General features: G+C 37.9%; 1 protein-coding gene and 1 non-coding gene across 2 annotated transcripts in view; both read left to right on the plus strand.

The window, feature by feature from the left end:
- The first annotated feature begins 246 nt into the window (after positions 1 to 246).
- Positions 247 to 25,317, plus strand: part of LOC124159689 — a 45,482-nt gene continuing 20,411 nt past the window's right edge. Inside the window, exon 1 of the mRNA XM_046535598.1 lies at positions 247 to 1,461. Coding sequence (XP_046391554.1) covers positions 247 to 1,461 — 1,215 coding nt within the window. The remainder of the gene's footprint in view (positions 1,462 to 25,317) is intronic.
- On the plus strand, positions 18,158 to 18,230 carry Trnak-cuu. Its single transcript has one exon. It is a non-coding gene; the product is annotated as a tRNA-Lys (tRNA).

Below are 25,317 nucleotides of genomic sequence, written 5' to 3' on the forward strand. Positions count from 1 at the left end.
AAGAAAAGCGAGGTTTGAGGTTTTCATAATCTCATATGCACATAGGGACGGACATATGTTGACCAAAAACTTAGCAATTAGTTAGCTTTGAAGACCGATAAAGGAAAGAAACCCAAGGCTAACCCAAGAAAACAAAGGTTAAACATGCATAGCAAGGTTTCCGGGTTGACCTCCGCGTCGATTCATCTTCAAGACGACAGTTTCGCCGGCGTTGCAGCTAGCGTCTTCAGGTACGAGAGGACTGCTATGAAGGAACTCATGGACGACGAGCAGTTACTGATCGTACCGGCCGACAAAGGCAACGCAACCGTTGTGATGGACAAAGAGGACTACATTCACAAATTGTCCACCCTCTTGCAAGAAGACACATACCATGAGATTAAGACAGATCCTACAGCAAAAATCCAGAAGCAGATTAAAGGCCTCTTATATCAGTCCTCCGTCCCAATGGAAGAACGCCGACGACTCCTCGAGCCTGCGCCTAAACCTCCACGGCTGTACGGACTACCCAAAGTTCACAAAGAAGGATTCCCACTTCGACCAATCGTCAGCGCCATTGACTCACCTACACATAATCTAGCAAGGTATCTTGCCAAGCAACTGCAGCCATTTTCCGGGAGAACGCCTACCTACGTACGAAACTCAGCCCATTTCATCGAGTTAATCGAAGAACTGAGAGTCAGCGATACTGACATGCTCGTCAGTTTCGACGTGGAGTCCCTATTCACCAATATACCTATAGATGAGGCCGTCGAAATCACCAAGTCTCTCGTCGCTGAAGGACTGGCAGAAGACATTCCGAAAATGGTTGAGTTTTGCCTTACTAACTCCTACTTTGTGTGGAATGGAACCTTTTACGGGCAACGGAAAGGAGCAGCCATAGGTTCACCATTATCGCCAATCATTGCCAACCTCTTTATGGAAAAACTCGAGGAGAAGGCCCTGCGGACATATGAAAAACCTCCAAAAATGTTCCTGAGATATGTCGACGACACTTCTGTCGTGTGGCCGCACGGAAAATCTGAACTGAACAATTTCTTACGGCACTTGAACATCCAAAACAGCTCCATCAAATTCACCATGGAGATCGACGAAAACGGTCGGTTACCCTTCTTGGATGTACTTGTCTCCAAAAAACAGAACGGAAGGCTTGGCCACTCAGTGTACCGTAAGCCAACGCACACAGATCAGTACCTGAATGCCAACTCCCACCACCACCCTCAGCAGAAGAGAGCCACCTTTAGCACTCTTTACCAACGTGCTTTTTCCATTTGCGACGGAGACTCCATTGAGAACGAGAAACGCCTCATCATCAATGCCTTCAAGAAAAATGACTTCTCTGTCAACACTATTGTCAACATGGTCGCGAAGGAAGAGAAGAAGCACAAGCAACTTGCCCAAAAAACGAACGCCGAAAAAACGGAGCGGGATATAGAAGAGAAGAAAATCTTCAATTATGCCGTAATTCCCTATGTAGCCGGGACATCCGAAAAAATAGCAAGAATTCTGGGGAAACATAATATAGTGACACGTTTTAACTGTGTCACGAAGACATCCAACCTCCTATACAAGGCCAAGGATCGCGTGCCCATGAATACCCAAAGCGGAATATACGAAGTTAAGTGCTCTTGCGGAGACTCATACATCGGCCAAACATCAAGAGCCATGAAAATCAGAATGCAAGAACACCTAAGGGCCACCAAAAATAGACAGTTTCGGTTATCCGCCATCGCCGAGCACGTATGGGAAGGACCAACACACAATGTGGACTTCGAAAGCGCAAAAATCATCGCTAGAGAAAAACATTACTTTCCACGACTCATACGAGAGGCAATAGAAATCGCGAAAACATCCACTTCCAACAGGGAGGACAGCTATTCGCTCTCAAACACCTGGAAGAGACTCTTACCCACGGACCAATCAGAACGCACCTAGCCCAAACCAAGGCCTATATAAGACGGGCAAAAAACCTGCATCCGATACTTCGTACCTGAAGACGCTAGCTGCAACGCCGGCGAAACTGTCGTCTTGAAGATGAATCGACGCGGAGGTCAACCCGGAAACCTTGCTATGCATGCTGCACCACCCCGCGAAAGTCTCCATCAACAAAGGGTAAACATACCGATACAGAATACCGATTAACCCACTTATGTTCAGTATATTCTATCAAGCCCAACAGGTTTGTGAAAAAAACGTTACTGTAATGAACATTTGTAAAAAAAAGTCAGTTAAGTTTAGACGAATGCCAGTAATTGAGGTTCTCATAATCTCATGTGCCAACGGAGATATAAATTGATCCAAAAACTTAACCATTAGTCAGCTTTGATGACCGAGAAAAAAGAGAAACACAGCTTAAAAATTGAGGGATACCTATTAACCCACTTATGTTTAGTATATTCCGCCAAACCCAACTGGTTTGGGAAGAAAACGTCACTGTAATGGAAATATTTTAACAAATGTGAATGAATTTCTCCGCGGTGCCTTTACTCTTACTTAATGCCGGAAAGTGCTCTTGTTTTTGAGGAAATGTCCGTGTGCTCAAGAGCCTTACCAGTCATCGCCACGCGGTGTGTAGTAGAGAGCCCCCCAGCGGAAGAATCCTTCAACAGAGCGAGCTACCCAGAGAGTCACCATGTCTCTTCATTGTCATTTCTCTAACCCTACCCCTCTACTCCGTGGAACATCCTGCCTGTCATCTTTCTTCCTTGTTGAGGACGCTCTCGTCTGAATAAAGAAGGTTTAAGGCTAATTACATTTCCTTTGACTCTCAGATTTCTAAGAAACTGTCGCCCAGATGGTGGTCACTAGAAAGATATCGTAATATGGATATACTTGTGTGCCTTGTGTCAGGTTTACTTTTCTAAGTGGATTGGTTTAACAGCGGCTCCAAAACGATATCTCGTTATTATCTCATACACCTGTCCCTTTGTCTCCCTCTGGGGACTTATCGTCTGTTTTTCCTTTCACTATGTTTCCCACTTGTATGATGTGACTCATTTTGTGACAAATGCACCGTGTGGTGATGACATACATAAAAAAATAATATTCTTGGAAAGAATTTATTTTGAACTGCGCAGTTGCAATCTTACCTTCTTAATCACTTGCGCTGAAATGACGACTCTAGCTCCTCATGAACTCCCGATACCAAATCGCACAAAAACGAATGTAGCTCATCATCATATTCTCATAATATTAGCGCTGTTTAGGGGAACAATATAAAATTTTGAAAGTTTATCAATCCTAAAACATCCTTAATGTTCAGTGGTTTCCAAAGCTCTCTTCACAAATTGAGCGGCGCCACTTCTGCTCCTCAGAGAAATTGAGCTTCACTTACAGCTATAATTGTCCTTGGTTACGCGCCACAAATATTTCATTTGTTTGAAAATATATGTTGTTTTCGAAGGTAAGAGCTTAGAATATATTGTGCTATTGCATATTTATCTTTATTTCATTGATTTATATAGCTGGCAATGATTTGGTCGTGACTCTAATGACTTCGTGGCCCCTAGAATTCCTGTCGGTTTTTATTTTTTAAGCCTTGCACTGCGCTTGCTCTATCCGTGTTTGATAATAACCATTATTGCTTAAATTTAGCATGCTACTTTTGCCATTTGTAAATTTAAGATTATGATTACTTCTGTGCGTGAGATAGTGCATTGTGGTGTATTCGGAAGTAGGTATGTGAAGAAACTTTTGGAAATCAATGCATATAATGAACTCATACTTCATGAAATATGATGCATTGAAGGTGATAAAACGATTTTATACGATTATCGATAGCTGTGTTCTCGATGTATTTAACTTGTGAATTTACAATGTGAAATTATAATCAATTTTTATTTTCCTGTGTTACTTTTCTTGCAAAGAACAAATCATCATTTCATTACCTACTATATCCATTTATATAAAAAAAACCACAGAGAATATAAATAAAGGATAGGAGCACGATATTCAGAAAACAAATTGTAGTTTAAGGCAAATAGAGTATGAGCTACAGCTTTGCGAAATAGTTGATGTCAGACATCCGAATATAGGCTGTGTAAGAAGATCAGAGGACGCTTTTTGCACTACAAGCTTTGAAGAGGCATCGCGCTCTCAGGGAATAAGGGCGAACAAAAGATAAGAGGGGTCAGGGTATCTAAAATGGGGAGGATTGATGAATAAAGCCGATAGATGGAGGCATAAGAGGAAAGCCGGCTGACGAAGAGAAAAAAAAGATGTTCAAGAGAAAGCAACGGGTTCACAGAACTGAAACAAGAAGGTGCGATGATAGAGAGAAAGCGATTTTGAAGAATCTTCAAAGGAGAAAGTGCAACAGTGCGAGAATTGAAGAAGGGCAGGCTAGCTACAAGAAATGAAGGAACGAGGTTTGTTGCTGAGCGAGAAAAGCCTGAGATGCGTGAATGGCGAACCTTTGCTAAGATATAATTTGCTAATAGCCTCGAACTGGGTAAAGTGGTAGTTGCCTAGAGAATAGAGAGGAACTATTTCAAGGAATGAAGTAAATCATTCAATGCCATATTATGGTCGTCCATTAATTACGTGAGGTGATTTTGGCGATTTTTGGATCCCACTCCACCCCTTAGTGAGATATCGTGATATTTGTCTCAACCCCCTCCCTCTAATCTTACGTGAGATTTTCATGATTAAAACACAAATGCTAATTTCTACACTATTCAACCCATTATTCCCCAGACTGAATGTAGGACGTTTAACTTCGTTTGTTTCGCATTTTCCGATCTATTTTGGCCTAATTAAGATGAATTTTTGGAAAAAATATATTTTCATCATGTTATATGTTTTTCAAAATGCAGCTTACACGAAACGCTGGAAAAACTCCGGTAAATAAATATGAAAAGTATATTCAAAAATTAGGTTACATCTTTTGTTTTCTATCTTTATTTATACACTCGACATCTTCGCCGGGAGTTATCAGTATTCCTTCGGAGGAAATGCCCCATTCTGCCTTGACGGACATGCTGGGGTATGTCATTTTTCCTGGGGTGTCTCGCATGTGCGCAACGATTTTTATGCCAAACGCCTTCAGTCATAAAAATAGAATTATATGAATGAAAACGTTGGTGGCAATGACAAAACTAGAACTTGAGATACTTAAAAAAGTCAGTAAATCGAAGAAGAAATTATTCTGAGGTAGAAACTTGTTCCTAGAATTCAATAATGTTGCGTTAACGCAACGCTGGGGATTAGTGGGTTAATTTACCACTAAGCGACCGACCATGGTTTCCACACTTTGTGTCATTTTCAAGGATTTCAATCCTTGATTGGAATTTGATGACACAAAGTGTCGAAACTATGGTCGGTCGTCAAGTGTTAAATTAAATAGTGTGGGAATTACCATTTGTGTTTTTATCATGGATATAACAATATTCCTCAAAATAAAGCCTGAAACGATTTTATACGTCACGTGAGATTGTTCAAAAAGCGTATTTTCAGTGCAAATATGTTAATGCATGCTTTATTGAGATGGATTTATAAATACATTCATTTTTAAACTATTTTTATCTAACATTAGTCAAGACTAGAATTTAAGATTACTACGACCGTAGTCTAGAATTACTGCGGAAATAAACTACGTGATACTTGCCAGGACCCCCTTCTCTCCTACGTGAGGTTGGGTGATAATCGGCTTGACTCCCTCCCCCCCTGAACACCTCATGTAATTAATGGATGCCCTCTAAGGGATCTAAGGTTGGGAATATTTTGATTGAAAACGAAGACGAAGTGAAGAGATGCAAAGTATACCTCGCAGAGTTACGGAACGGAATTACACAGCGCAAAAAATAATTGGAAAGAGGAAATAAAAGTAGAAAAGCAAGATATGGGAGCCAGCATCTTGAGATTGTAATTTGTCGCAGCAATATAAGACCTGCGCAGGAATAAGGCATCATCAACAGATGATATTCCTGCAGAGCTAATTAAAAATGCTGGAGAAAAGACTCTAACCAGCCTTTAAAAAATCTACTAAATTTACTCAGCAGGAAATATACCAAGTTACTTTGAGAAGAAAATCATCATTTCTATTCCCAATTTAATCAGCCCTTTGAATAGCACGTAATGACGGTGAAAAACGAGAACATCATAACTATTTCGTAAAATGAAAAACGTCATCATCTCCATCAGCTCGGTGTGTACGTAATGACCTGGAGATGGAGTACGACTCGTACCCCGAAACGTCGGCAGCCATGAAGGAGATTACCCGGTGGAGAACTCGAATAGCCTTCACTACCAGCATACGCCGGAAAAGCATCCGAACCTTTTTTAGCCTTTAATATCTCACTGGTCAAAGTTTATTTTCGGAATACCACTAAGAGTTTCAATAATTCAAAATACTTTATTCTCTGAATTTGACCTATGAGAAGAAGTTTAAATTGGAAATTTCCACTAACTCAGACTTCGGGAGATATTTCCCCCTAAATCCATGGTCGAACTTTTCTCTTGATTTTTCTCTCTTTTCTTTGCTCTTTAAGTCCGACTTCTTGAGTTCGTGTGGGCTACCTCACTTCATATTGAAGTAGGTCATCAGATTTACGCGCCTTTATAGGCAATGACGTGCGTCATGGCATTCCTCTGGAATAAGTTCTGTGACCCGTGACATTTGTTCGCGGCTTTGACCTAAATCCACCTGAATCTGGGGATGAATTTTTATTTCGGCCGCTTTAATTTGTGTTTGACGGGATTCATTCATTTTGAACAAAGAAGAAAAAAACCTCAATTTTCCACAGCGTGATTTATTATACGACCACGGTTTCGTCGAACAGTCGATATCGTCAGAGGAGCATTATGAAGAACGCATACTCTTTTATTTTTAAATTTAATTTGATTTAAATTATTGTTTAATAACAATAATTTCCTATTATTTTATTCTTATTGTATTTTGTAATAATTTTTTGTTTACATACTTTTTATTCATTTTACTCATTATTTAAGAACACTTGTTTCAACTATGAATCATAGATGAGCCGCTTTCGTTTCAAACTATTGTGTAAAATGTAATGCCGAGCATTGTCTTATTTTCGTTGAATGGCAACCCCTACAATAGATTGTATCTTCCGCGTGCCTAATTTCACTGTTAATCTATGTATCTCGGTGTAATTTTTGGGAAGTGAAATAAATATATTTATTGTAATATATTCCTTAAATTACAAAACCAAGAAAGGATATAGGGTTAGTGATGAGGAGATGTCTACAGGCTGATTGTTTGAGATGTGGGAAGCAGATTACGGGAAGGGGGAGGCTAGGGGAAAGGGCCACTAAGCATGAGGAACAGCTAAGGTAAGAGATAACAAAGATTTATCCACTTTGTCTCATGGCTTTTTGTTCTTTTTCACTCTAGTTTGCTTGTAATGCTTTTCACTCTAGTTTGCTTCGTAGAATACCCCAATTCGGAATAATCCTCCTCCAAAATCCTAAAGACGAGGACGCGATGGATTTCGCAGGACATTTGATGGAATGATAATATAATTCGGCACACAAATACCCTTACTAAGTATTATTTTAAAGTAGCTGAGGTTAGTTGTGGCTATATTCTTTTCCCAACTCACGGCATCATTGGCAACGTCAACGAGCGAGTTTTCAATGCCCCGTGAAACCTTTGAGAGATAAAGAATTTATGCACGTTTGACGGCTATTCTGACGATTATGTCCGTGGCCCTTTTTGCCTCTAGAGAGGTAGACTGTTAAAAATAAAAAAAATTGTTATACTCCACACTCTATTTTAAATAGAACGACGGCCTCCGGCGTTACTTTGTGGAACTGTTTTATGGTAAAAATAAAAGTACTTTGTTATATTCCACACTTTATTTCAAATAGTTCGACCCGGGTTTTTGCATATCATGCTATCATCAGGTTTTCATCTATTATCATGCTATCATCAAAGCAGATATCCTGATGATAGCACGATATGCAGAAACCCGGGTCGTACTATTTGAAATAAAGTGTTGAAAATAACAAAGTACTTTTATTTTTAACATAAAACAGTTCCACAAAGTAACGCCGGAGACCGTGTCTTACATTAAAAGGGATAGACTTTGTTTAGATTTTCTACGTACCGGACGAGGAGTAGTTCACACTCCCATGTCCTGAGTGGTGAAAATCCAAGGTGCAGGAAGGAGGTATTCGAACACGAGACCCCAGGATAATTGCTTTGTCACGCCACCCTTGAATGTCATACGAGGTCACATAAATGTTTCCGCCATTGAAGGTTACGTTTTTGTTACACAATGGAGTGCGCTGAGCCTTCCGCCCCTGTTTACCTAATCTTTCTCGAGCCTCAAAATTTGACGCATTACGGGGCGATGAAAGGTTTAGCTTTAAATGCCCTTCTCTCGTTTTCAAAACGATGTCAAGGCCACGTCTGAAAAGAAGGGAGGAAATTGAGCTCAGAATTTCGGCGAAGGGCATCAATATTTCGTCCATTAAAATGATGTTAAACCCTGCAACGCGACGGGAGTGTGTGGAGTTCAAAAGAATCGCTTGTAACGGGATTTTCCGTGAACGCGGCTTTATGGTCGATAAATCGAAATGGGGATGTGGACGGATGACGCGGCAGTTTAACGCATCCAACGGTCTGCGAAACAGTGGTCCAGAATTCATTTCATGGATCAGATTTGAAGTAAATGAAACCTTATCTCATCATCATCACTGGTCAACAATCCTAGGATTGGTTTGACGCAGCTCTCCACTCAGTTCTCCTATCAGCTAATCTTTTTACACCTACTTATTTCTTCTCTTTCACATCTCTCTTTACTTGTTCCATATATTTTGTTCGGGGTCTTCCTTTTCCATTCTTGCCTTCCACTTGTCCTTCGACGATTATCTTCATCAGGCCATCATGTCTCAAGATGTGGCCTATAAGGTTGTTCTGTCTTCTTATTAAGGTTTTCATGAGGCTTCTCTTCTCTCCTACCCTTCTTAGGACTTCCTCGTTACTAACTCGGTCGATCCATTTGATTTTCATCATTCTTCTGTAGCACCACATTTCAAAGGCCTCTATCCTTGCTTTCTCCGCTGCGGTCAACCTTATCTGACTATTTTTAATTTTGGGAGAAAGGTCTTTTTGTTAATAAAACACAGTTAACATGGTTATTAGAGCAATTATGATAGTTGTAAAAATCCTTGCAATCTTATTATTTGCAGGTGGATTTTTACTTGTAACTGCAGAGCTTTACTTGCTGATAATTGCATAAAATTATCTGATACAATATTTAGTTGGCATAGTAAAAACCAGTCGAGCATTAAAAAATCGCTTTGAGAAACCCCAAAATCTTCATCATATTTGACCATCAAAAAATGTAAGTACCCGGTATTCTGTAACTACCCTGTCCCCAGTGAGATATTCCATACATTTGATAGGATGCAGAAAAGTGCAAGGAATATATTATTAAGCATGAAGCTGCTCAAAGTTGATAATGTAAAATATTTTTCCATTAGTTTGAAAGATATACGACGGCATTGCACAATGGCACCAAATTAAAATTCGAGCCTATTTTTGAGCGTTTATTTAAGGATTTATTTAAGTCCTCTCACTGTAAAATAGGCATAAAAGGCCGATAAATACTGTTTGAGATTGAATTTGGAGGTCCGAAATGTCTATTTCGGCATTTCGTTTACTTGTTATTACAATAATAGGCTTATTTCTCGATGGTTAATTACGCCCTAATTGTTGAAAAATTCACGATTAAGCGAGGTGTTATTTCCAAAGCTGTGATTTCTATTTTTCATACAGTCTTAGGATTTTTTAAATTTATACTTTCAAATGCATACTCCAATCATTACTAAAGTTATTTATCGATTGGCCGTAATACGCTGATGTAAAATCATCTAAATATTAAGGTAAGTGAAGTTCCATTTTTAATCCGTTTAATTGGCAAGTTTTCCTTTCTTCTCTTCATGATACTGTTTACAATTTCCGTTTTGTTTTGATCCTGCTAACTCTTGACTCATTTATCTGCTTTTATCATTTTTAATGTATATAACAGAGAATGATGTATCTTTGCCATATATTCAGAAAGCAATCAGTCGTATTGATGATTGCTGATTATGACTCAGCATCTACATACTAACCCTCAAGCCTCCTCTTAAGGCGTGTGGTAGGAGGTGTCAGGATATTAAACTCCTATCTGTAAGAGAATAAACTAAAATGAATTTATGTGCGCTTTGTGAGCGGTTTGACTGTGATTACTTGAATTCGATCAAGAATTCGTTTAAGTTCTTTATTGCTCGGGGGGGAAAGGAATTACCATACCAGTCCGTACGGTAAAATATCTCTATTATTTTATCGTTTCTGTCGGATCTTGAAATACGGTGGTGTACTAAGATAATGTTCTCCGTGTCTAAGTGACAGATGTGTCTCTAAATAGCTCAAGAAAACTGCTCGAATTGATTCGATGCGATGAAAAGCCTTCAGCGGATGGAATTTTACTCTAAAATCGACGCTTTCACCACCGGCTAGAGCGGAGCTTCGTGGCCATCAAACCGAGGGGCGATGATTGCTCAGAGCCGTTACCAAATCCTCGCGCTATGTCACTTGCATGTCGGGAAAAGTCTATTACGAGTTGACGTTTATTTTTCCTTCGGGCGCTCCGATTTCCCAAGCTGTCATCGTTCCCATCCGAGCCGTCGCGCGAGCACTCACTAAATGCGCATCCGCCTCTGCCAATCCGTCTTTCACTTCGGCTCCCGTCCATCATGGAACTGCAGCGACACGGTGCACATTTTGCCTACGAACTCTATGTCCTTTCGTGGCCATGCTTGATAACTTGCTTTTAAGAAATGATGAGATGAAGGGCTATAATAATAATAATTATAATAATAGTGATAATAATAATAATAATAATAAAAAATGGAGCACCATCTTGCACATAAAAACTGACGAGGGTCTTTTGCAGACGAATAATATCAAAATCAAACGGGGAATATTTCAAGGTGACTCTTTGAGTGCGTTATGGTTCTGCCTTGCGCTAAACCCTCTATCAAACCTCCTGAATAATACTCAATATGGAGTCAAAATAAAAGGAAAAGAACCAGGATGCCACACTCTATCGCATCTCTTCTATATGGACGATCTCAAGCTATATGCAGGATCTAATAATAATCTAAATCAATTAGTCCGTTTAACTGAAATATTTTCTAAGGATATAAACATGGAATTTGGAATAGATAAATGTAGAACTATCACAATATTCCGAGGTAAAGTACAAAGGAATGATATTCCACTACTGGATGGGCAAATAATAGAGGCCATGGATGAGGGAGATACCTATAAATACCTAGGATTCCAACAAGCAAGACGACTAGACCACTCTACGATAAAGCAAAAACTTTCGACTGAATTCCAAAATAGAATCAAGAAACTTGTTCGCACGGAATTGAACAGCAGAAACCTCACTAATTCAATTAATACCTTTGCCATCCCTCTCCTGACATACTCCTTTGGTATAATCAAATGGTCACAAACAGATCTAGACGACCTACAAAGAAAAATTCGATCCCAAATGACGGAGAAAAATATGCTCCATAAAAGCTCAAATATAGAGAGGAGCACGCTGCCCAGAAAATTTGGTGGAAGGGGTATCGTAGACATCAAGAATCAGCACAACTCACAACTTTCTCAGTTACGGAAATATTTTTTCAGCAAGAAATCTACCTCGGATCTCCTGAGAACTATCTGTGACGCAGACAATAAATACACACCGTTAAACCTATCTGACGAAAGTATGCAAGTTAGTGAAACCACTGTTACTATAGACAGTAAAATGTCAATATGGAAAGCTAAATCCCTTCACGGAAGACACCCTCATGCCCTGGAGGCCCCTGAAATCGATAAAGATGCATCGCACGCATGGCTCAGGCATGGGCAACTCTTCCCAGAAACAGAAGGATTTATGATCGCAATACAAGACCAGGTGGTGAAAACAAAAAATTATGAAAAATATATAATTAAAAACCCAAATTTGTTGGATGACAGATGCAGAAAATGTGATAATGCCTCTGAGACGATACAGCACATCACAAGTGGATGCACTAACTTATCTCAAAAAGACTACCTACACCGTCACAATCAAATATGCAACATCATACACCAGAAATTAGCTCTGAAGTATAAACTCATAGAAAATGGAGTTCCTTATTATAAGTACACACCTAAAACCATCCTTGAAAACGACCACTGTAAGATTTATTATGACCGTTCAATTATTACCGATAAAACAGTCCATAGCAATAGACCTGATCTAGTAGTACAAGATAAAACTCACAATGAAACGTACTTGATAGACATTACCGTACCTAATTCGCATAATATCACTACAGCCTACACCAGCAAAATGGAAAAGTATGAAGAACTTAAAAATGAAATCAAGAGATTGTGGAAATCAGATAAAGTACACATAATACCCATCATTATCTCCGCCACAGGAGTAGTGCCTCATTCACTCCATCAAGGTCTTCAAACTATTGGACTGCCGAAAAACTTGTTTATTACCATACAAAAAGCAGCAATTTTAAATACTTGCCGGATTGTCAGAAAATTTTTCAAAACAGAGTAAAGAGACGAGAGTACTTGGTGATACCCGTACCTCGCCTACAACCAGCAAAAATGCTGTGAAAACATAAAAAAATAAATAATAATAATAATAATAATTAAAAACCCAAATTTATTGGATGACAGATGCAGAAAATGTGATAATGCCTCTGAGACGATACAGCACATCACAAGTGGATGCACTAACTTATCTCAAAAAGACTACCTGCACCGTCACAATCAAATATGCAACATCATACACCAGAAATTAGCTCTGAAATATAAACTCATAGAAAATGGAGTTCCTTATTATAAGTACACACCTAAAACCATCCTTGAAAACGACCACTGTAAGATTTATTATGACCGTTCAATTATTACCGATAAAACAGTCCATAGCAATAGACCTGATCTAGTAGTACAAGATAAAACTCACAATGAAACGTACTTGATAGACATTACCGTACCTAATTCGCATATTATCACTACAGCCTACACCAGCAAAATGGAAAAGTATGAAGAACTTAAAAATGAAATTAAGAGATTGTGGAAATCAGATAAAGTACACATAATACCTATCATTATCTCCGCCACAGGAGTAGTGCCTCATTCACTCCATCAAGGTCTTCAAACTATTGGACTGCCGAAAAACTTGTTCATTACAATACAAAAAGCAGCAATTTTAAATACTTGCCGAATTGTCAGAAAATTTTTCAAAACAGAGTAAAGAGACGAGAGTACTTTGTGATACCCGTACCTCGCCTAAAACCAGCAAAAATGCTGTGAAAATATGTAAAAAATAATAATAATAATATTTATTATTCTTGGACAAATTGTCCATTAAGAACATAAAATGAATATTACACACAAAAGAGATCACAAAATAAACTTGTGCAAAATATATCAAATATTTCCGAATGGAATTCAGCACTACTAACACATCAGGGCATAGAAATGAAATCTTGAAGTTAACTCAATCAATCATAGCAAGAAAACTTAAGTATGCACATATACCCATCACAATATTTAGGGTAGAACATGAAAAAAATAAATAATGCTAGTGATGGTTCGTGAAATATGTAACTATAAAAATTAAAAATACAAAGTGATGATAAATTACAACATTTCAAATTTTTGATGCCCTAAAAATTCTCAATCCAACTTTGTGCATCGATAATTTTTACCTTCTTTCGGTCGTGCCCCATATATTGTGTTTCTATCTTATTTAATCGGAGAAAACTCATCGTATTCCCTCAATCATGTTCTGTTCTAGGACATTCTTTCCAAATAACGGCTGCCTCCAAGGGCGGATTCAGGATTTTTTCTGGAGGCGGGGTTTGACATCCAATCTGTCTTCTCATATTTGGGATTAAAAACTACATGCAACAATTACTCTACGAAACATACTCTTAATTTTGACACAAAAATTATTAATATGTAAATAATTATATCTTTTATATTAAAAGCATCTAAATATTTATACTTTTATATTAAAATATAGAATTCATTAATATAAGTGTTGAAAATCACGTCTCTTTATTAAGTGTCTGGGGGGAGTGGGACACGTGGACCCGTGCCTCTAGTAAATGGTGGCCTAATTATCTGGAATCTGCTTCATTTTGTAGTAGTTGATTATATTTTTTTGCTGAAAGTTGTTCAGGAAATCGAATATCCGAATAGTGAAAGTCCTTACAATGTAATAAAAGGTATGAAGTTAAATTTATATTATTTATCAGGAGTCCTCTAGGAATAATTGTGATTTAGACTATTAGCTCATTAAAGGAGTTGACTTTCTCTCAATGTGGGTTATATTTCGTGAGTTAATTTAATGTGAGTTCCTTTAAGTATCACAACACATGAGTTATTTTCATGGCGAAGTGTAAGCCAGGTGATATTGTAAACACATGGCCGATCAACTTTTATAAACATCAAAATTAGCCCACGGAAATAAGTACATATTTTTTTGGAATTTGTGTCTATAGACCCCCATTATTACTCTATATACAAGTGATAACAAGTCAACCCTCTTAGACACGAGTCATTCCACCCAAAGAAAAGCGTAGCAGTTATTAAACTGTCGAATTATTATTTGCTTTAGTAATTTCATATCCACGGTTTTATAAGGTTGATATGCTGGCCTTGATCTCCCAATCGCTACATACTCTTGCTAATCTGGCAATCCATCGCTTTGCTTAAGTCGACTTTCATATTTCATCTGTTCGAGCCACCCGACTAAGTATTGCTGCATGTTCTGGGTTCGATAAAAGATGCGACAGTGCTTTTCATGCAACGCGCAATTTATTAGCCTTTTGTCCATTGTAGTGTATCTGGAAGGATTAGAAAAAATGCCAAACTATCGTGGTAAAGGAGCTAAAGAAATATAAGGCGCTATGGTACTACCGCCAATAAGCGTAGGAATTACCGTTACGAGCAGAATTATAAAATCACCTATACGGAATGCTCCTTACAATACGCCACCATGGTTTCACGCGTGGGTTGAAAGAAGCATAACAGAAAGGATGATTAACGAACACTTGTAGCGACTTCCATTTCGTGGAAGCGAAATAAACCAAAATTGAAAAGATGTCATGAGAAGAAGAAGACACTAGAGTATAATACAAAATATATTTAAATCGGCCGTTAAGTAAAATCCAAGTACTTATGAAAGTAATCTCCAGTAACTTTAAATTTACTAATACGTCCTATAGAATACCGCGAAATTAAGTCCGAAACCACTCTCCATTTTTTCTATCTACTTGCAGACGTCCATTCCTCTAGCCCACTCCAATGCCTTTAAACTATTAACAGTCCAGGGTGCGTCTGCTTTCTCTCGTCACGATTGATTCGATGGCTCAGTTGGCCCATATCAAGCGCCCTTTTGTTTCCGGACATTTACGACTCCATCTCCACTAGAAAAGCATTGGTCGGAAAATGGCTTCCATTTCTGTTTCAAGTATGCAGAGTGGGTCATAGGTATCTCTTGGTCAATTTCATTCTTTGTATAGTGGGCCCAATAGTATGTATGAAATGTAAGATATTGTGGTCGACGGTTAAAGGAAAATGATATGCCAAGCTGCTTCTGACGAATCGATAAAATCGTTCCCTAAGAAAGCATCTCCAGTTTTGACAATGAAATTATGATTTTATTGGAAGAAAATTTTTACCATGTTTACCCATGTTTACACATGTTTACACTTTTGTATGCATTTATTGAAATTTGAATCGGCTATTTAGTCGCTGATAGAACGTCTCTTTCAATTATAAATAATTGATCACCTTGTTCTGTAATATGAAAGTAAATAGATGAACTAAACGTAATTCTACGGGTTTCTTTATTAGAAAGTTAAAAAAACCACGAAATTTTAAGATATTTCACTATATTTCGCTTTCAATACTTTGAATACGTGTTTCCGATCACCTTTAAAAGCATTTTTTCTAACGTGTTTTTCTATAATTGTATCAGTTAAAAATTATTATCTACGTGGATAAGATAAAAAAGACGTACGTGGCCGACCTTCTTCAACTAATTCACTGACTTTGAGGTATTGCCACATTTCTATAAAAAATACCTCCGACTAAATGGTTTAATACTCCAGGAAATTATGTCAAAATGTATTTATTCGGTTACCAAAAGATCAAATGTAGGATGAGGGTATTTTCGTTATTTTTCTTTTTTAAAGTATGCCAAGCATCCGTTAAATAGCCTGTATATTTTTATCTCAGCACATTACCGCAGTAACTTAGGTATTTATTATCGAATCTAGTACCAGAAAGAGGATGACTAGTTTGTTAAATGCAAGCACTTTTATGAGGTGCTGTCTTGTACATACATGTTCAACTTTTAATATTGCCGGTATTTATTTCGATTTTGGAATGCTTTCAATGTTCTGTTTTATTGGAGAGAAAAAGGTTAGCAACAAGTTTTGAAACTTTGCCTTGAAGCTTTTCATCTCTCACTTCCTTGCGGATAGTCTCGTGGTTTGTAGTGTCCTCTCACTTTACCGAAGTGCCATTATCCCCGTACAACCTTATAAAGTGATTCAGCGTCCTAATTTTTATTTTATAACCATTACTGATCGCTCTTTTTTTCCTGAATACTTGTTCTGCGATGGCAATAACTTTTAATGCCCCAAGGCTGTCCTCATTAAAACTAAAACGGAACTCTTCGAGTTTCGAAATTCTTTTAAGCGTCTTGAGCTCCTCCCAAAGTTATCTCTCACAAATACGTACGTACGTACTATCTAGTAACTGGGATATTTAAACCGAGGTGGGGAAAAAATGATCCCTTTTCTTGTAAACTATGCGCTTGGCGTTGGAAATGAGATGCGCATTCGTTAAATTGAAAATTACGTTTGGAAGTATCAAGGAGCACCAAAATTCCTTCGTAAATATTTCATGGAAATTTTTGAAGATGCAAAAATGCTTTAAGGCACCTGTAACGTGATAGTGTAAAAACATGATATTTAAGTTTCAACAAGAGCAAGTGAGAACCACTATTTTTTCTTTTACTGTTATATATTATGGCTCGATTGAGGGAGTTAAAATATTCCCCTCTAATGGACTTTTTTCACTATAATCAGAATGTTGAACCAGTTTCTACGTAAGTTTATAATAAAATATTCCGTAGTATACTGTAGCAGGAGCGGGAAAGAATCCTTTGGATTTATCTTTCGTTTCTGAGTTCACATAAATATTCTTCGGAAGGAAAAAATGCATTTTCTGACGAATTTCCTAAGTTTCCTCATGTTTTAATAGTTGCAAATTGTACTTTCATTGATTCATTGAAACCGTTATCACAACTATATTATGTGAACAATATAAATTTTAATAAGTGTAGAAGTATTTATCGCTCAGTGGAGCGCGCACAACTATATTTCAATTACACGGAATTAATCCTCCATTTCTGTATGAAGTTTTCTCAGCTATACAATGCGGATATTTCCATGGCTTCCATGGATTTCCAAGAATATTACAGAACAGGATCCTCAAGTCGTCCTCCAAATGTATTGCACCCACCGCGCATCTAAATGGGTTTACAAAAGCCGCCGCTCACGTCGATGGTGGACAGATTGATCCGAGTTTCACGAGAAAATAACGTTTAATTAGGGGTGTAAATCGAGATTTATATACATGATGGTGTGATCTACCAAATCCATAACTTGTCAATGCTATTACAAGCATCATAATGGAAAATTCAGGAAAAATGTGGATCGCTTTGCACTCAACACCTTTTGACATTTTTGAAAACCGATTAAAATGCGTCCAAAATGGCAATGTATCAGCCTTCCATTGGATGTAATTGGGCCTCCTCTACGCAGTCCCCTTGATGGAGATAAACCTTCATACCCAACGCTGGCTATGTACCGGCATCGAGTGTTTGCCGGTAAGATTAGGCTATCGCGAAGTTTCGTCATTACACCATCACTAGCATCGAATTTGCATTGCTTAGTTCTTAGAGAGCGCTGAAAATCTGATTATTCAAATGAAGTGGCCAAAAATAAATAAATTGGAATATTTTAATTCCCTTGGATAGGCGCTGTACCTCAGTTATCCCCTTGAGTTGCTGCGCCAACGTTCTCAGAATAGCTTGCAGCAAAGATGCCACAGATTCTCACAGCCCGGCTAGCTCAGTCGGTAGAGCACGAGACTCTTAATCTCGGGGTCGTGGGTTCGAGCCCCACGTTGGGCGATAATTTTTTGAGGCGCAGAATGTGCGAGCGGAGAAATCTCTAGGACGACTTTACATTTAAAATTTTTAAGCAAGCAAAAGAATATTTCGAAAGTAATCGTATTCATGATTAACACGCCTCGTATTACGCTGTATTGTGTATGTATGAGCTCATTTGAATCCATGACAAATGCGCAGAAAATGGTATAATATGTATTGATAATAATATGATATAATATAGTCTTGGAATAATGTCCATTTCATTCATTGAACATTTACTCATTCAAGCGAACATTTGAATTATGGTACTGGAGACTCCCATGGTAGGCGACTAATTTCCTTACAAGTTGGGAAAACGGTAGACGGGTCTGTGAAACTATGGTTCAAAGCAAATTTGCGGGAAATTAGATGGTTGACTCACTGCCGGTAACAAGAACTGAAGGCACATGCAAAGCGATTTGCCGATTCTTCCTCCATTGCAGCTTCGCAGAGTAAGACAGAGACCTATGAAACATGGCATCTCACCATATGGGCAATAACTAGGTCATTGTAAATGGTATTCATGTATCTCCTTAGTATGCTTAGTTACTTGAAATATTCAAATTGAATTGGAAATTACTGAAAATAAATGATAAGGCAATAATGTTATATTTTAAGTCAATACTTACTAATGTCAGAATGACATTTAAACAATACGTATCTCAAATTTGGCCGGTTGGAGACAGGTATCTTTAACAAAGTGTAATAACATTAAAAAAATTAAATGCAAGCAAAAAACTACTCTTTCTTTGCAAATGAATGCTTCTTTTTCAGTTTTATGAACGTTTGGTTTTTAATTTTAGTGTATAATGAAAAATATCAATCACTTTTTTTCTCTCCTGAAAAGTTGCTATTTTGGAGATACGTGTTGTTAGAACTTAGCCATCGATATATTGAATTTTACCAGGGTACATAGATTATGCCATTTTTCTAATATTCATATGTAATAACTCACGAAAAAAAGACGGGGCATATTTTCCTGTCCCGAGTGCATACCAGCTGAGATGAAGAGTTGTGGATGGCTGAGATCCAGTGGAAGGGGTGAGTAGTGTGAACCCCATGTTTCGAACTTGGGAAAGTGACTCGGGCGTGATATTAGGCTCGGTAAGAGTGGCACCGTGGTTATAAATCGAGCCCGAATGTGTGCAGAACTCTCACGGACGCTAATGAAAATCCGCACCACCACCGCTGCACTGTGTCTACATATCACGAGTCACTACATTGGCGAATGGCGGAAGGAGCTAACTTGTTATGAATGTAATGCCATATTTCTTTAATAAATATTTTCCTGGCATCAAGTTTAAGTTATGATTTGCATTAGGATTATTTTAACTGGCTCTCTATTACCTAATAATTTTGTTATTCGTCATTCTCCGTACGATTAACCACCAATAATTCATATTTGAGTTTTATTTAATTTTATTCTATTCCCAAACCATCGAATACAGCTCATATCAGCCATTTTATATCGGTTTATTCAACAAATTTAACAATTGCACGTACACGAACAACGACAAAGATGATAAGTAGGCATCCTATACTACAATTTACTAGAGGCTGTCGTCTCTAGTAAAGTGTAGTATAGGATGCCGGTAAAGGCGTCACGACACCGCGTTGCGACGGTTTTTTTAACGATTTATTTTACTTAAACAGAAATATTTAGCTACCTTCAGTTTTCAATTGGTTATTGCATTGTAACGTATTGCCAGGTTACACGAAGAAACCCAATAGGTCGAATGATTGATGAAAACTAGCTTTAAACTCAAGCACCTCCCAGCTTAATTTTCATGGTAAATGAACGGATTACTTTTTCCATATTAAGTTTATTGTTACCATAGCTAAAGCTTATATTTTGCCTTGAACTTAATAATGCACGGAATCCACTCTTCAGGGACTAACCTCATGAAAATTTCAGTTTCTGGGGACGAAAGGTTTACTTGAATTAAAGCGTCTGACTATAAAATGAGATGAGAAAACTTCTTGATTATATCATTGATTTCTTGCCTTCTGGGATAAATTTTAATGTTTCTCTGAAAGAGCCATGTTAATATAAATTATTTTACCCATTTCTTTCTTCCTTCTATAGCATTTTTTTATTATTGGGTCGGCATCTACTTCGGAAAAAATGACTTCACTTGGTCACCCACTGCATAAATAGAGAAAAAGACTAGCATTTGCAATTTTTTGACCAACTTTCCACAAATTTGGAGAAACATTAACAACAAAAATAAGATTAGCAACAAAAATAAGATTAGCAACAAAAATAAGATGGCATTACACAGAGAAACTGTGTAATGCCATCTTATTTTTAAAAACAAAAGTTCATTTTATTTACTTATTTTCGTTATGGTTCCAACATTATTAATAATTGACCTTTCTTATATAAAAACTAGAGACTTTATAACTGGAAAATATAAGCAAAAGATTTTTGTTATTCTTTTTCAAAATTTTGGGAAGAGATGCGGAAAGTATTTACAGGAGACTTCATTGTCAGAAGATATGGCCGATTACGTTGTTTCTCCTTGTGAAAATTGAAATCTGTGAAAAAAATCTCCCCACCACCGGGATTTGAACTTGGGCCCACGAAGTGGAAAGCCGACGCTCTAGTCATCATTTCAACCCAATACCCGTGGCCTCTCCAAGTGATTCAAGTCCCTCGAAGATTGTCTTAATCAGGCAATCAAAATATGGCAGATTGTGTTGTGTTTCGTTATGCGAAAATTGTATTCTCTGAAGAAAATTTTCCCCCATCTCGAGGATTTGAACTTGGGCCCACGGATTGGGAAGTCAACATTCTAATCACCACTTCAACCCGATACCCATGATTCCTCTCCAAGTGATTCAGCTCCCTTGACCATTGTCTTTATCAGGCCATCATGTATCAAGATATGGCAGATTACTTTGTGTTTCGTCTTGTGAAAATTGCATTCTGAGAATAAAATCTCCCCCATCACCGCCGGGATTTGAACTTGGGCCCACGGAGAGGGTAGCCAACACCTCAACCCGATACCCGTGACCTCTCTTAGGGGAGAAGAACGTGAGGGATAAATGCCGAGGTGGGATGAGGGGGCCTAATCACCGTAAAGGGTACCGCTGTTGGGAGAGTAGGACCAGATTTCCGCAGCGGCGGCAGCTGTAGCCGCCATTGTCAACACCGAAATAGAATAATTCGCCCGAAAGAGAGCTCTTCCCACAGCTGTTCTCCCCACTACCCCTCCTCCCCCCTCCCCCACCATCTTTGCTCGCTTTCCAATTCCCTCCCGACCCCACAAAGTCCTGTTCCTCCGCGGTTTGGAGCCAATTTGATTGCGAAGGGGCAAGAGGACTCGAAGAAAAGATTTTTTCGGCGATTTAGGTGCACTGGCAGCGGTCCCTCTCCACTACCTTCCGTTCACATCTCCTTCTTTAGGGATACTGAGATTATCTATGCGTCTTATCTCCTCCTCCTTTTGGGATAGAGACATTGTGGTGGGTAACCGATTGCATGGTTTACCTCATCTACATATACATACCATACCGCTAGCCGTCTCAATAGGCATGTGGCAGGGGCTGCTATGACACCAAACATCAGCGAAGAAAAGATGTAATATAAAATATGAATTTTGGATGGATAGGTAGTTATAGATATATAGACAGAGAGATGGGGAATCGATTGCAAGGTTTACCTCATCAACTTACACATTATCCTGCAATATAATAGGTGTGTTGCGGGGGTTACAACGACACTAACTATTTACAAAGAAAAGGAGAGACAAAATAATGAAGAACAAATGTGCACACCGAGTCCTCCCAAGCATTTATTGAAGTCTCTTATTGCTCGTGGGAAAAACGAATTCTTATACCGATCTGTTTGGCTAAATGTCTCTCTTAAATTATCGCTTCTCTCAGGCCTAGAAATGCAGTAAGGTTCGAGTGTAATATTCTCCGAGTACTCTCAAAGCATTAGATTTTTTTAATCGCTCAAGCAACCTAAGTCTAGCACGGAGTCTCCGAGCCTCAAGCCAAGGGCGTGTTTAGGGGAGGTTATGGGGGGTACGGACCCCCTCGCCCCCGAAATATAATAACACAATTATTTTCCTTCATAAAAGAAAAAAAATATTGAAAAATCATGAATTCCCAAAAAAAAAAATTTTTAATGAAATTTTTTTGATTATGAAAAGCGTTAAAATTTGTTTAAAACCCTTTACTTAGTACCCTATTTTTCAAAAAAAATTTCCCCTGGTTTTGGATCCCTCCCGAACGAAAGTCCTGACTACGCCACTGTCTCAAGCGGCTCTCAGACCAATTCTATTAAAAGTCATGCAACGCACAGTGCTCACTCGTGGCAGTTTTTGAAAAATCGCGCAACCTACCTTCTTATTTTAACAAATTCACGGATGGAGTCTTCTGTGCTGGATTCCATATGCTCGCTGCTTATACAAGGTGCGGCTTGACTTTTTCGAGATATCTCTATCAATTTTTGAAGGTAATTTTGATGCTAATCGTATATTGTTTACGACGGTCAGCCGTGTCTGAGGTGATATTACGCAGCTGAGACCCACAGTTTCATAAATAGGTATCTAAGTGTTGATTTCTCTCAGAAAGTGTGAGTAAGGTCTTTTGGCTTTAAGGACTTCCTTACTGTCCTGGATTTCGATTTGTGAAATGATGGTATCAGCGTATATATGCGAGAAAGGATAAGGAAAGAATCTCTGCCTTACGTTTGCGTAGAAATATGAGGTTTGTTTAATAAATTATAAATTATTTTTTAATTTGGAGGATATTTAACCTGTACATTTTTACGTTATAAATTGACTAAAGGTATCTAGTGAACAATCAGTACATCAAGCGTTGGTTAAATTGATGGATGAAGGCAGAGCTCGCCTATTCTTTGACACATGAATTTCGCGTATTCAGGTAGAATAGCTTCTCTCCCATGGCTTGGTGCTATAAACCACAGAGTTCGGATAGGATTTCGATGTTGAACGGCTTCACCCCAATTTAAACGCCCTACACTCCAAGCCAAGCCCCTATCCAACTGGCCACGGACCAACAATTACCCCACAAATAGACTGTCTGTGGAATTATGCCTTTATAAGGCATTTGCAGAAGACTCACCACTACACGTCTGCAGGCATGTATCTCACAATCGATGAAATTTTATCGAAAGATTTAAATAAAATGAGATGATAATAATTCGTGCCGTTTTTTGTATCCATTATGATTTCTCAAGTTTTATAATCTCATTTGGTAATTGTATTACTTATTTTCAAAAATGTATGAGTATAAAAGAGCGCCTTCTTAATTTCTTTCAGCAGGAAGTAAATGACTCATTGTTATTAATAATTTTCCCTGAATTTGAATGCGAATCGATTCCTATCAGAAAAATCTTTTTTTTTTACTAACTCTAAATTGCTTATATCATCTTTTGCCTATATTTCCCAACGGAAGAATTTTTCAGGTTCGTATTACTGAGGATTTTTCGTTTTAAAATCCACCATGAGAGAATTTCACTAAGACATTAGTCTTTTCCACAAATTTTTAAAAAAGCATTCAAGAGTGATTTACGCACGGTAACCCTTACAATTTAAGGAAGAATAATCTGCCCGACAAGGGGGAGTTAATCATGCTATTAGTAAGGATATTGTTAGATTAAAGGAACTAGCCAGTGAAGATTTCTCGGATTTACTCCGAATAAGATCCTCCATATCTCCTTCCAATATTTCGATGTGGAATCCTCACATCGTCCTCGGGGATTCAGGACTCCAAAATTTGATTGGATGATGATATGCGGGTTGCATTTTTAATATTAGTAAGAATATATGAACATTACCGGGTGTAAAACCGAAAAATCGTCACTGCCCTTATTCGACGGGAAAAAAATCAAACGTTATATGAAAGGAACTGGTTACTATTGGTTAAATATCGTCGTACTCATGCATATGTCATTCACTCCATAATCTTTCAAAGCAAGCCGCACTTCCACGAGTGGAACCTTACCTACAGGAGTAGAGGATCAATTTAGAGCTAGTAAAGGGCATCGGAGCATCCAGATGTCCGCAAAGAATGGCAGAAATACCGACAAGAAGGGGAAGAAGCGTGTTTCCTCTATTCTTTCCACTCGCTTGTTCTGCTGCTTCTCCTCCCATTTCTTCGTACACCTTTGCCATTCAGGAAATGGCTCGCACCTGTCTCCGCCCAGTATTCTCACAAAAATGATACCATCGGAGAGCATGACCAGTGACCATGTTACGTTTTCCCCTAATTCGGCGAAAACTATTTAAATGCACTTTTTCCTACCAAAGCAAATATTTGTTCAAAATTTTTTCTCAAAATAATTTCTTACGTTGCCGTTTAGGGATCGCAAACTATCGCAAATTTCGTATCACACAATATCAATATAATATATTAATATAAATTAATTTCACTTCTTTTTAATTAAAGAGAAAATATCCGATTTATAATAATAATATAGTTACTTTCGTGTAAATTATAGTATTTTAAAATTTTAAACGCATGATATGTTATCGTATTGTGGAGATAGCGTAGGACACCGAATTATGAATAGATTTATAAGGATGCTTGTTTTCAATCTTATCATTGTGTTTTATTTGCATGCTTTCACTTGTTCCCTCTTGTCCTTTTATCCCTTGGCTGCGCATCCTGTTGGACACAGTTATAATCTGATAAATATTCTACGCATATCATTATTTTTCCAGAGGATTGACTTAAAACATGTCGTTCGTGATTCCATTATAGAGGGAGTTGCACAAAACGCTTTGAGTACAGCTTATTACGGATTAATTACATAAGAGTATATTTATAATTTTATTAACTCGGAATGGAATATTTAATTTTATATCAGTATATTTAGTCAGTTTAATTTTACTATGCCAACCATGTCGGGATTAGAGCAACAAACGTTTGAAAATTTGTTTTTTTTTTCATATATAATTTGAGTTAACATTAATATGTTGTTTCACTTCTTTTTCATGAAAGAGAAAATATCCGATTTATAATAATATGCATTTATTATCATGCAATTATTCCTGTAAATTGAAGTGCTTTGAAAATTTTAACGCGTGCTACG

Source organism: Ischnura elegans, chromosome 5 (genome assembly GCF_921293095.1).
Source record: "Ischnura elegans chromosome 5, ioIscEleg1.1, whole genome shotgun sequence".
Lineage (NCBI taxonomy): Eukaryota > Metazoa > Arthropoda > Insecta > Odonata > Coenagrionidae > Ischnura > Ischnura elegans.